Source organism: Lepisosteus platostomus, chromosome 24 (assembly GCF_059453375.1).
Source record: "Lepisosteus platostomus isolate fLepPlt1 chromosome 24, fLepPlt1.hap1, whole genome shotgun sequence".
NCBI lineage: Eukaryota > Metazoa > Chordata > Actinopteri > Semionotiformes > Lepisosteidae > Lepisosteus > Lepisosteus platostomus.
Genome location: NC_142634.1, coordinates 4,222,825 through 4,236,058, shown reverse-complemented (window position 1 = coordinate 4,236,058; position 13,234 = coordinate 4,222,825). Strand labels below are relative to the sequence as shown.

The 13,234-nt window shown below is 53.4% G+C and overlaps 1 protein-coding gene across 9 annotated transcripts in view; it reads left to right on the top strand.

Moving 5' to 3' along the window:
• Nucleotides 1-13,234, top strand: part of citb (citron rho-interacting serine/threonine kinase b) — an 80,650-nt gene that overhangs the window by 1,468 nt on the left and 65,948 nt on the right. For all 9 annotated transcript variants that reach the window (XM_088617863.1, XM_088617859.1, XM_088617858.1 and 6 more), the window contains exons 3-8: nucleotides 4,606-4,735; nucleotides 5,381-5,556; nucleotides 6,494-6,595; nucleotides 11,206-11,348; nucleotides 12,379-12,472; nucleotides 12,853-13,056. In XM_088617863.1, the coding sequence (XP_088473989.1) occupies nucleotides 4,606-4,735; nucleotides 5,381-5,556; nucleotides 6,494-6,595; nucleotides 11,206-11,348; nucleotides 12,379-12,472; nucleotides 12,853-13,056 (849 nt within the window). The remainder of the gene's footprint in view (nucleotides 1-4,605; nucleotides 4,736-5,380; nucleotides 5,557-6,493; nucleotides 6,596-11,205; nucleotides 11,349-12,378; nucleotides 12,473-12,852; nucleotides 13,057-13,234) is intronic.

Sequence of the window (13,234 nt, the reverse complement as noted above, 5' to 3'; positions counted from 1 at the left end):
GCTCAGACCCCCGGTGCACAGCAGCCCAGTCCACTCCAGGGTTTACAGGCTCAGACCCCCGGTGCACAGCAGCCCAGTCCACTCCAGGGTTTACAGGCTCAGACCCCCGGTGCACAGCAGCCCAGTCCACTCCAGGGTTTACAGGCTCAGACTCCTGGTGCACAGCAGCCCAGTCCACTCCAGGGTTTACAGGCTCAGACTCCTGGTGCACAGCAGCCCAGTCCACTCCAGGGTTTACCGGCTCAGACCCCCGGTGCACAGCAGCCCAGTCCACTCCAGGGTTTACAGGCTCAGACTCCTGGTGCACAGCAGCCCAGTCCACTCCAGGATGTACCAGCTCAGACCCCCGGTGCACAGCAGCCCAGTCCACTGCAGGGTTTACAGGCTCAGACCCCCGGTGCACAGCAGCCCAGTCCACTGCAGGGTTTACAGGCTCAGACCCCCGGTGCACAGCAGCCCAGTCCACTGCAGGGTTTACCAACTCAGACTCCCGGTGCACAGCAGCCCAGTCCACTGCAGGGTTTACAGGCTCAGACCCCCGGTGCACAGCAGCCCAGTCCACTGCAGGGTTTACCAGCTCAGACCCCCGGTGCACAGCAGCCCAGTCCACTGCAGGGTTTACAGGCTCAGACTCCTGGTGCACAGCAGCCCAGTCCACTCCAGGGTTTACCAGCTCAGACCCCCGGTGCACAGCAGCCCAGTCCACTCCAGGGTTTACCAGCTCAGACCCCCGGTGCACAGCAGCCCAGTCCACTGCAGGGTTTACAGGCTCAGACTCCTGGTGCACAGCAGCCCAGTCCACTCCAGGGTTTACCAGCTCAGACTCCTGGTGCACAGCAGCCCAGTCCACTGCAGGGTTTACCAGCTCAGACCCCCGGTGCACAGCAGCCCAGTCCACTGCAGGGTTTACAGGCTCAGACTCCTGGTGCACAGCAGCCCAGTCCACTCCAGGGTTTACCAGCTCAGACTCCCGGTGCACAGCAGCCCAGTCCACTCCAGGGTTTACCAGCTCAGACTCCTGGTGCACAGCAGCCCAGTCCACTCCAGGGTTTACAGGCTCAGGCTCCAGGTGCACAGCAGCCCAGTCCACTCCAGGGTTTACAGGCTCAGACTCCTGGTGCACAGCAGCCCAGTCCACTGCAGGGTTTACCAGCTCAGACCCCCGGTGCACAGCAGCCCAGTCCACTGCAGGGTTTACAGGCTCAGACTCCTGGTGCACAGCAGCCCAGTCCACTGCAGGGTTTACAGGCTCAGACCCCTGGTGCACAGCAGCCCAGTCCACTGCAGGGTTTACAGGCTCAGACCCCCGGTGCACAGCAGCCCAGTCCACTGCAGGGTTTACAGGCTCAGACTCCTGGTGCACAGCAGCCCAGTCCACTCCAGGGTTTACCAGCTCAGACTCCCGGTGCACAGCAGCCCAGTCCACTGCAGGGTTTACCAGCTCAGACCCCCGGTGCACAGCAGCCCAGTCCACTGCAGGGTTTACCAGCTCAGACCCCCGGTGCACAGCAGCCCAGTCCACTCCAGGGTTTACAGGCTCAGGCTCCAGGTGCACAGCAGCCCAGTCCACTCCAGGGTTTACAGGCTCAGACTCCAGGTGCACAGCAGCCCAGTCCACTGCAGGGTTTACCAGCTCAGACCCCCGGTGCACAGCAGCCCAGTCCACTGCAGGGTTTACAGGCTCAGACTCCTGGTGCACAGCAGCCCAGTCCACTGCAGGGTTTACAGGCTCAGACCCCTGGTGCACAGCAGCCCAGTCCACTGCAGGGTTTACAGGCTCAGACCCCCGGTGCACAGCAGCCCAGTCCACTGCAGGGTTTACAGGCTCAGACCCCCGGTGCACAGCAGCCCAGTCCACTGCAGGGTTTACAGGCTCAGACCCCCGGTGCACAGCAGCCCAGTCCACTCCAGGGTTTACCAGCTCAGACCCCCGGTGCACAGCAGCCCAGTCCACTGCAGGGTTTACAGGCTCAGACCCCCGGTGCACAGCAGCCCAGTCCACTGCAGGGTTTACCAGCTCAGACTCCTGGTGCACAGCAGCCCAGTCCACTCCAGGGTTTACCAGCTCAGACCCCCGGTGCACAGCAGCACAGTCCACTCCAGGGTTTACAGGCTCAGACTCCTGGTGCACAGCAGCCTAGTCCACTCCAGGGTTTACAGGCTCAGACTCCTGGTGCACAGCAGCCCAGTCCACTCCAGGGTTTACCGGCTCAGACTCCCGATGCACAGCAGCACAGTCCACTCCAGGGTTTACAGGCTCAGACTCCTGGTGCACAGCAGCCCAGTCCACTCCAGGGTTTACAGGCTCAGACTCCCGGTGCACAGCAGCCCAGTCCACTGCAGGGTTTACAGGCTCAGACTCCCGGTGCACAGCAGCCTAGTCCACTGCAGGGTTTACAGGCTCAGACTCCTGGTGCACAGCAGCCCAGTCCACTGCAGGGTTTACAGGCTCAGACTCCCGGTGCACAGCAGCCCAGTCCACTCCAGGGTTTACCGGCTCAGACCCCCGGTGCACAGCAGCCCAGTCCACTGCAGGGTTTACAGGCTCAGACTCCCGGTGCACAGCAGCCTAGTCCACTGCAGGGTTTACAGGCTCAGACTCCCGGTGCACAGCAGCCCAGTCCACTCCAGGGTTTACCGGCTCAGACCCCCGGTGCACAGCAGCCCAGTCCACTGCAGGGTTTACAGGCTCAGACTCCCGGTGCACAGCAGCACAGTCCACTCCAGGGTTTACAGGCTCAGACTCCTGGTGCACAGTAGCCCAGTCCACTGCAGGGTTTACCAGCTCAGACCCCCGGTGCACAGCAGCCCAGTCCACTGCAGGGTTTACAGGCTCAGACTCCCGGTGCACAGCAGCCCAGTCCACTCCAGGGTTTACAGGCTCAGACTCCTGGTGCACAGCAGCCTAGTCCAGTCCAGGGTTTACAGGCTCAGACTCCTGGTGCACAGCAGCCCAGTCCACTCCAGGGTTTACAGGCTCAGACTCCTGGTGCACAGCAGCCCAGTCCACTCCAGGGTTTACAGCTCAGGCCCCCGGTGCACAGCAGCCCAGTCCACTCCAGGGTTTACAGGCTCAGGCTCCAGGTGCACAGCAGCCCAGTCCACTGCAGGGTTTACCAGCTCAGACCCCCGGTGCACAGCAGCCCAGTCCACTGCAGGGTTTACAGGCTCAGACTCCCGGTGCACAGCAGCCTAGTCCACTCCAGGGTTTACAGGCTCAGGCTCCAGGTGCACAGCAGCCCAGTCCACTGCAGGGTTTACCAGCTCAGACCCCCGGTGCACAGCAGCCCAGTCCACTGCAGGGTTTACAGGCTCAGACTCCTGGTGCACAGCAGCCCAGTCCACTCCAGGGTTTACAGGCTCAGGCTCCAGGTGCACAGCAGCCCAGTCCACTGCAGGGTTTACCAGCTCAGACCCCCGGTGCACAGCAGCCCAGTCCACTGCAGGGTTTACAGGCTCAGACTCCTGGTGCACAGCAGCCCAGTCCACTCCAGGGTTTACAGGCTCAGACTCCCGGTGCACAGCAGCCCAGTCCACTCCAGGATGTACCCGCTCAGACTCCTGGTGCACAGCAGCCCAGTCCACTGCAGGGTTTACAGGCTCAGACTCCCGGTGCACAGCAGCCCAGTCCACTCCAGGGTTTACCGGCTCAGACTCCCGGTGCACAGCAGCACAGTCCACTCCAGGGTTTACAGGCTCAGACTCCTGGTGCACAGCAGCCCAGTCCACTCCAGGGTTTACAGGCTCAGACTCCTGGTGCACAGCAGCACAGTCCGCTCCAGGATTTACCAGGTTGGGGTGGGGGTGTCTTATCTGCTTAAGCAGTTCTGCACATCTGCAGCTGGGTAGCTGAGCTCTTGTTAAGGGAGCGTGCCTGAAGTTCGATGGGCTCTGGGGAGGGCAGGAGTGCTGATCTGATCTCCCTGTCAGTCTGATGCTGAGACGGCCCAGGCTGCTTCAGAACCAGACTAGAAGACTGTAGAGCTGTGAATGAAAACCCACCCAGCTTGTCCATTGTGACTAATACACTCCTGCTGTGCACAAGTCTTGCATATCCATGATAAAATCAGTAGTTGGCGCTGGCTGTATGTTACAAGCATCAACGATTTACTTGAAACCTCTAAAAGCATTAACTACTGTGATAGCTTTATTAATACAGATTAGCCTGGGTGAGAAGGAACTCAGTTTGGCGTTGAGCAAACCTTCATTCACATTGGCCACAGCATTAAAAAAACGATCGGGGCGTCTCTAAGTATCCTGCACACGAGCAACCAGTAGAAGGTGTTGTAGCAGCTAATCCATCACATTTTCCCAACGGATGTAAGTGAGTCATTGTCCGGCACTAGTCCACTCACATCGTTATTCCTGTCCACATTCTCATAAAGTTACTGCCGTGCAGCAGAATACAGACCTATCAGGATTAACTGTTCTAGCTGAAAATCAGCTGCCTCATACATGAGTCTGAGCTCTCTGCACAGCAGCGTCTGCTAGCCCAGACCTGGACTCAAGTGTGTGACAGGCTGCTGTTCTGTGGGTGGATCTCCGCTAGATTCCTTCTGTTCACGTGCCGTGTGTCCTCCCTCCCCCCCACTTCTCTCTCCGCAGGGGAAGAGCTGCTTCCTGGCCCCCGCCCTAAGCCGAGAGGGGCTGCTGGACTCCCTCTTGGCCCTGTTCGACGAGTGCAGCTCCCCGGAGCTCCTGAAAATCCAGCATGTGGCAAACTTCGTCAGCAAGTGTAAGAGCAGCGCGCCAGGAGCCGAGCCGGGCCTGACAGTGTGCGCAGGGGAGCCACCTGCTCTGGCACGGTTTCAGTCACGTTGACGTGCCTGCCGATAAACAGCATGGAAAATAATAAATAAACATTTATCTCGCAGTTAGTTACCACCTTTGAACTGAGAAGTGGCTTTAAAAGGAACAAGTAAAGGTTTATTCCATTCTGAAGAGAGCAGAAAAGAAACACAATGTTTCGGCTGTGGAGCCTTCTTCAGGTGTGATTTCCTTCTCTTTTTCCATCACGGAATAAACCTTTACTTGTTCCTTTGCAGCCTGCGCGTGCTGTTGCAGCTCCCTACTTGAACTCACTTTAAAAAGTGTGGTTTGTTTGAGTTATAAATCAGCATTGTCTTCCTTTTAACAGGAGTATTGCAGGACTGTAATCTCCCTGTGAAAGCTCGAGATGTACCTCTGTGAGGAGCACACTCACGTGCTCGTCTCTCCTGCCGTCAGGGTAGCGTCATTAAAAGTATTCAGTGCTAATTGATATTTTTAAAAGTAGGGCAGGACAGAAATATTCTCTCGTAATTGCTTTTTCTTTGTGTTGTATCCTCGCTTCCGAATGCCCAGCTGACCTGGGGGCGCTGTGCTGTCTCCCCCCCTGCAGACTCGGAGGCCGTGTCGGAGCTGCGGGAGCTCCAGCCCAGGGCGCGGGATTTCGAGGTGCGCGGCGTGGTGGGGCGCGGGCGCTCCGCTGAAGTGCAGGTGGTCGGGGAGCGGACCACGGGCGACGTTTACGCCATGAAAGTCATGAGCAAGAGCCGCCTGCGCGCCCTGGAAGATGTAAGGCACTGACACGCCTTGTCCCGTCTGGTTCTTTGGTCATCGAATCGGCGCTGCCCAGCGGACAGGGTAGCTGGCCGAAGACCTGCCCTGGCACGAGTGCGGACAGATGGATTCCGAATGCCCCTGCAGTAGCAGCTGGAGTGTCCAGTCATGATCTAGCGGGGCTGGTGTGTCTGAAGGTCTTCAATCCAGACCAGCTCTTCCTTGCCCAGATCCACTAATTACTCACTTAATCTGATCATTTTAGCTGCTCTCCCTTGTTCCTGGGAGAATTACAGCCCTCCAAAGTCAGTACCAGGAATGGACACCCCTGTTTTTACAGGGGCTTCCTGAGAAAATCCTGTATGGCACGTAACCACTGGCCTGATCGTGTTAGCACTCTGGTGCGCTCGTTGGATCATTCAGCTGTCATCTGCCCTGATGACACCTTCCAGCACCATCCCACTCAAAGCCTCATAGGCTTTCTCCTTTACACTAACAGAAAGGAACAATTCAGTGTTTCTCTGTCACTGTTTTATATACAGTAGTAACTATAGTAACTGTTCATCGTTTTTTACTGGTTCACTATTTTTACTAGAACAAGCTGAGAATCAAGGGAGTTATTTTATAGTTATGATAAATATAGCCTGTTCGAAAATATATAGCCAGCGCTTACTTCCTACTTTCATCAATTTCCCTACGGGATTAATAAAGTATTATATATCTATCTACTTGTCAAAACAAACAGCTGCATTTGGCCTGTACGCTTTGACGTGCAGTTTTGTTTGCTGTAATTATATCGGTCTGGTTGTTATTAGTTGGACAACATCAGTGATGTGAGTCCAGGCTCTGTGGGGGACCTGCTGTGCGTGGTCTCTCCCGGAGGAGAAGGCCCTCTGCAGGGCAGAGAGAACGGATGAACGAAACCCCCCAAGCTCATCTGTCCTCCTGCCAGGTGGCGCTTTACGAAGAGGAGCGAGCAATCCTGGCGCGCAACCACAGCCCCTGGGTCCCAGAGCTCCAGCACGCCTTCCAAGACCGAGACAACCTTTACCTGGTGAGTGTGCGCCCCTCTCAATTCAATTCAATTCAAGGTGCTTTATTAGCATGACCGATGGGTACAATCAGTGTTGCCAAAGCAAATAAAAATAATAAACTTAACGTGGAACAAAACAAAAAATAGAAGTAAAATAAAATCTACAGACATGTTACAGACATTTACAACAAAGACATATTATAAAATATTGACATGAACTGTAGGCGGCTGGAGCCCTCTCTCTCTCCTCACCTACTGTAGCCCCTAGGGAGTGCGCACATCCCCCCCCCCACCTACCTAATGTAGCGCCCTCCCCTCGCGCGCTGCAGACCCGGGCAGTGCGCCCTCCCCTCGCGCGCTGCAGACCCCGGGCAGTGCGCCCTCCCCTCGCGCGCTGCAGACCCCGGGCAGTGCGCCCTCCCCTCGCGCGCTGCAGACCCGGGCAGTGCGCCCTCCCCTCGCGCTGCAGACCCGGGCAGTGCGCCCTCCCCTCGCGCGCTGCAGACCCTGAGAATGTCTTAGGAGTGTTAGTGCTTGCTGGGTTGTGGCCAAACTGTTGTGGCCCACGTGCAAGTGTGTCCAGTATCCTGCCTGGGTGTGTACCCAGCTTTCTGACTCTGTTGTCCACAGCTTTCACTGTCCAGCACCCTGTGTGTTTTTATCCTGCTGGAGGACAGGTTCCCATCTTGCCTGTGCTGTGGTGTGGCTCCCGGTTTGGATTTGGCTGATGTTTTGCGCTCGGTGCCCGAGAGCCAGTGAGATGGGAGGAGCTAGATCAGGCTTGTGCAGGCAGAAGCACACTAATGGGTTCTAGAGCATTGTGCAACAGCAATTTGCTTCCTTTCCGCATTTCCTCACACTGAGCCATGACATTGACATGAGCAGGGATCGACAAGGAGCCAAGCAGCGGGGGTCTTTCTGAAACAGGGACAGCGGACAGGAAGAAGGTGTTTTTATGGGTGGCTGTTTGTACAGTTTTGTCCGTGTGGTTAACTACCCTGCTTCTGTTCTTGCTCAGGCTGACTAAATAAATGCAGTCGTTCTAAAATAATTTCTTTCTCCCACTTTTGTGTGGAGCTGTTATCGCCCACATCTCCCTCTCCCGTTTAAATCGAGCTTCCTTCCTCTTACATAAGATGCGTTTTAGTCCCCTTGTGTAGCTTATGTAAAAGAAGCCCCTTAATCACACAGGAGCCTGATCTGATCGGTCTGCTGTCCCACTCCTTGCTTCTGTAGTTCAGGAAAGGCAATAGTTTCAGTAATGAATTTCTGGTTGATCAGTCCTGGTGCACAACGGCAGCACACCTCTCACAAAACTGCCCTCGCTTACGTAAGTCTCCCTGATGCTGACAGGTAGTGGCTCTCTTTTTCCTGAAGAGGGCACTGTCTCCTCTGCCAGCATCGCTCCAGAGTGGTGAAAGCACAGAAAGCATTCTTAGCAGTGCGCTCTCGGGAGGCGTGCAATTATGCAACCGATGCTGATGTTTGTTTGTTTGTTTAAAAAGGCATTGCCTCACGCTGGAAGTAAAAGAAAGCCAGCATAGCTGAAGCCCTTGACCCACCATGTCACCGGAGGCTGGGCTCCTGCTTTGTTGCTCCGAGCCTCGTTGGGGTAAAATCAGGGGAGCCCTCTCTGTCTCCAGCGTGGGGAGGGGGTCTGACCACAGCACAGCTTCTCAACATTGTGATTCAGATCAACAAACGCTGTAGTCAGAAATCCTTTTGAAATTTGAAATGTTTTTATTCCACGCGGATGACCACAGTTTGATTCTGATGTGGATCGTTCTGAGAGCAATCAAGGCATTGATCAGTCTTTTTGAATTCAGTCCTTAAATCTGCTGCTGCCTCTTTAATGCTCCGTAATAATAATGGTTTGAAGTCTTACTGCTGGCATGTTCAAACAGCAGGTCAGCTGCCAGAGCAATAGAACGGTTACAAGCAAGAGGAGCCGTTTGGGCCATCTAGTTCATTAGTTCGTTAGTAGCTAATTGATCCCAGGATCTCATCCAGCCATTTCTTGAAAGAAGCCACCTTAACTGCTAAAACAACATTGCCTAGCAGCTTGTTCCCTTCTCCCATTATGCTTCCTGGTCTCGTTTTTTGCTGCCCTTCCACATAGTTTCACTTGGGCCCTGTGGTTCATGTTTCACTGCGGATTCAATAAGTAAAGCACGTTAGATTTCACACATGAAACTTTCACTGTTCATTCTGAAGAAATCTGCTGTTTTGACATTGTTGATGCCTTTGAGGATTTTGATCAGGTCACCTCGTAGTCTTCGGTATTGAAGATTAAAATGGTTCAATTCCTTCAGCCTGTCAGCATAGGACTCCTCTCAGACTAAAAAGACTCAGTTCCTCCAGCCTGTCAGTGTGGGACACTGACACTCCCTTCAGACTAAAGAGACTCAGTTCCTCCGGAATGCATCTGGTTGCTTTTCCCTGGATGGATTCCAGAGAAGCAATATATTTTCTATAACTGTACACAATATACTAAATGAGTCCTTACTTTTGTGCTATACAATTAACATTCTTTGATTTAAGTTCTATGCATTTACCTATATTTCCTAACATTTTACTTGCCTTTTTAATTGCTTTCCTACATTGTCTGTAAGATGTATTATGTGTCAACATAAACACCTAAGCAGGTTACACAACCCTCATTGGAGAGAAACAGCAGCCCAGGTACAGTGTGACCTGTGACGCAGGCTGACCAACAGTCCTTATTAGAGAGAAACAGCAGCCCAGGTACAGTGTGACCTGTGACGCAGGCCGACCAACAGTGCTTATTAGAGAGAAACAGCAGCCCAGGTACAGTGTGACCTGTGACGCAGGCTGACCAACAGTGCTTATTAGAGAGAAACAGCAGCCCAGGTACAGTGTGACCTGTGACGCAGGCCAACCAACAGTGCTTATTAGAGAGGCAGCAGCCCAGGTACAGTGTGACCTGTGACGCAGGCTGACCAACAGTGCTTATTAGAGAGGCAGTGTTCCGGGTACAGGGTGACCTTTGACACAGTGCTTGTTAACGAGGGCAGGGGTGGGGCTGGAAGGTGTGGATAATTATCAGAAGCAATTAAGCACACTCAGACAAAGAGGTAAATATGCTTATTCATAAAACCATTCTCAGTTTTTCCATTGTTATTTGTAATCTAAAAGGGGGGGTAATGGGGTAATGTCCCTGGCGAAAGATGTGTTCAGAGCTGCAGTAACAATGGAGACTCCACTTCCTGCAGCACCGCTGGAAAAAAAGACATTCGAGCACTTCTATTAAACAGTTTGCAAACATGGAACTAAAAAAAAAATCCTTGATTCCTCCATCCTCCCCTCCTCCCTCCCAGATCCTGAAATGTACAGATGTCAGATTTTTTTTTCTCCTGCCCGGTTTTGCCTGTGCTTGCTTGAAAGAAATACAAAATCTTGTTGCTAGGTAACGTTCCCAGTCGTCGCTTCTCCAGCTCTGACAGAGCAGCTCTCTCTCCCATTCATCCCTCGCGCCTCTGTAGGCCTGTCTGCGTCCGTAGCTGAGCTTTCTTGTGCGTAGGGAAGGCGTTCCCGAGCTTTTCTATACGTGTGCATTCGACATGCAGGAGAAGCAGTGAGATGCCGGTGGTCGTCGGTCGTTCTGCAGAGGACTGTGTTCCTGTTCAGACGTGACCATGAGCTCACTAATGTGATTACATAAAGGGGCCAAACTGTGGCAAACACATGCACTGCGACAGATGTCATAATATTACTGCCTGGTTTTCAGTCTCAGATTCTGGGTCTTGCTTTGAAAATCCATCAATAAGTCTCCCTTTATTTTTATAATCTTGTGGGTATGGGCAGTTATAGCTCGCTTTTACCATCATCTCTGTGATTTGCTCTGGTTTATGACATTTAGCTACTGCCTTTCTGTTTCAAAGTGGTTTTAATTCGCAGTTACTGTGCCAGTTGCTGCACCCTTTTTAAAGAGAATCCAGAAATCTACAGATTCTGCAGCGGTTTGAGTGGCAGTAGAGCTGAAATGAGGCGTACTTTCTGATCTCATTTAGAATTTGAAGCCATCTGAAAAGGAGCAGTAACTTTATAATCATTGATTACATCTATTAGGGTAGCGGTTTCGGCAGCGCTGTCTAGAGTAGGCTGTGGGTCTCCCCTCAGCTCGTGATGGTTCCTGGCATGTAACCAGTGGTTACAAAGGCCAGGAGGACCTTAAGCCCATCTTTCCTGTCTGGTCGTTAGCAGTTCCTCCAGATCCAGGGGTTTCGTTGTCTCTTGAAAGAAGACGGTGAGCTGTCGATACATGCGTCCTGGGCCCATCCTGGGTCTTTGTCCTTCCAAGTTATTACTTAATTGTTGAGCTCTGGGAACAGGGCAGCTCTGCTGGAGTCTGGGTTCTTCACTAAGAGAGTTTTCCAACAATTTTCTCAATTCTCTCTGTCCAGTCCTGCCTGCTGCCCCCACACTCCCGAAGGGTCAGAAACTGAACACCTGGTGCGTGTTCTGCCTGTGGTCTCAGTCTCTGAAAACCTCTTCTGGATCTCTAGCTTTTCCTTCTACAGCCTTGTTGGTGCCCAATCATACTGAGTGTGTCACCTGTGAACTGCTACTGCCGGATGTTTGAGAGACGATTTTTTTTTGTCTTGGGCCAGGTGATGGAGTACCTGCCTGGGGGGGACCTGCTGGCTCTGATGAACAGGTACGAGGACCAGTTTGACGAGGCCACGGCCCAGTTCTTCCTGGCCGAGCTGGTGCTGGCCATCCACAGCGTGCATCAGATGGGATACGTCCACAGGTCAGTCGCTGGCCTGGGATCCGTGTAGCCCTGGCTGAGGCCATCCGTAGTCTCCTTCCTTCCCTGTCTCCGTCTTCAGCTCTTCTCTGAAGCTCACCCCCCCCCCCGTCCTGCTCTTTGATTCTCTCTCTTGGTTCATGTCAGAGTTGATGTATTGATGTGACTGTCATATGTATTAAGTAAGTGGACACAAAAATGCAAAGTCCTGTCCTTTTTTCTCTCTTTCCATCTCTCTGATTCCCTCTGGATCTGGCAGGGCTGGAGGAGTTGGCTGCCAGTTCTTTAGGTTAATTGCATTAATGTTTTTTTCAGTATTTATTAGTACCGTACCTTGGCTTCCCTTACAGGGGCGCACAGCATAGTGACAGATTCTCTGCGGGAGCTGCACAAAGGTGTCTTATTTCAGTCCAAGCACAGGGAGTTGACGCAGGCCAGGTTTTTATTTGTCTTTTATCGCCGACCTGTTTGAGATCTGGCTGCGATGACGTGCTTTCTGGGCAGCGTGGGGATGTGGCGATTAACCCTGCTATCTATCGGCTCTCGGGGTTCCGGGTTCAATTCCTGCGGATTGACGTGCTTAGAGTCCTGCCTTGTGCCTTCTACCTCTGAGACAAGCTCAGGACTGCAGTAGCTTTACCATGAATCAGCAACTTCCCGATAATGGATGGGTGAACAGGGGTTCACCTAACAGAGTTTGTTTAACAGAGGAGAGCAAGCAGGATATTTAAATACATTTTATAACAGCCATATGATCCTGCAACTCACAGCTGGCAGCCCACTGAAGCTCAGCAGTGTGAGCCTGGTCAGTACCTGGATGGGAGACTCCTGGGAAAGCTAAGGCTGCTGCTGGAAGAGGTGTTAGTGGGGCCAGTAGGGGGCGCTCACCCTACTGTCTGTGTGGGTCCTAACGCCCCAATATAGTGATGGGGGCACTATACTATAAAAAGGCGCCGTCCTTCGGGTGAGACATAAGCGCTCCACGTGTTTGTGCACATTCATCTCCTCCCCTTCCTCTTCCTCCCGCCCCCAGAGATGTCAGACCGGAGAACGTCCTGCTTGACCGCACGGGACACATAAAGCTGGCGGACTTCGGCTCTGCGGCCAGGCTCACCGCCACGAAGACGGTAATTGCGGTTTATGCTCTCGCGCATGTGTGGCCAGGTGCCGGAGAGGAGGAGAGCCCTGCGGCAGATGCTTTTCTTTCTTTTCCTGCCTTTCTGTCAGTGAAAATCCCGATGGAGTGTTTGCTCTTTGTTTGTGTAGTAACAACCATGGTGTTGGGCGATGGTTTGGCCTTTGGCTTGAAGTCTAAGGTGTTTGCCTTAGTGTGTGTTCTGGAGTGTGTACTAGATTACTCATCTTGCACCTACAGTGTCCTGCCAGTTGATCAGTAAAGATCCAGTCATGTAGGATTAAGGCATCTAGCCTGAGTCACACGGGCAGTCCAACTCCCGTTGCAGTGCGCTGTGATCCATTTCAGGTTTTACACCGTTTCCCCCGGCAGGTGAGCTCCAAGCTGCCCCTCGGGACTCCGGACTTCACAGCCCCGGAGGTGCTGAACGCTGCGAAGGGTGACGCGGGGTTGCCGTACGGCGTGGAGTGCGACTGGTGGTCTCTCGGGGTCATCGCCTACGAAATGATCTACAGGAAGTCGCCCTTTGCCGAAGGCACGTCCACCAAGACCATCAACAACATCCTGAACTTCCAGGTGAGCAGAGCAGGCAGGGGATTCCCAGTGTCTTCCTCAGCCCTTGTAAACAGCCATGGAGTCATCAACTGAAGCACTGTCCAGTTCTGCAACAGCACGTCCTTGCCCAGTTTCTCATATACCAGCCTTCTGCTGTGTGAGTGCTGGTATCAGGGCCTGCGTGGTGCACAAAGCCGTA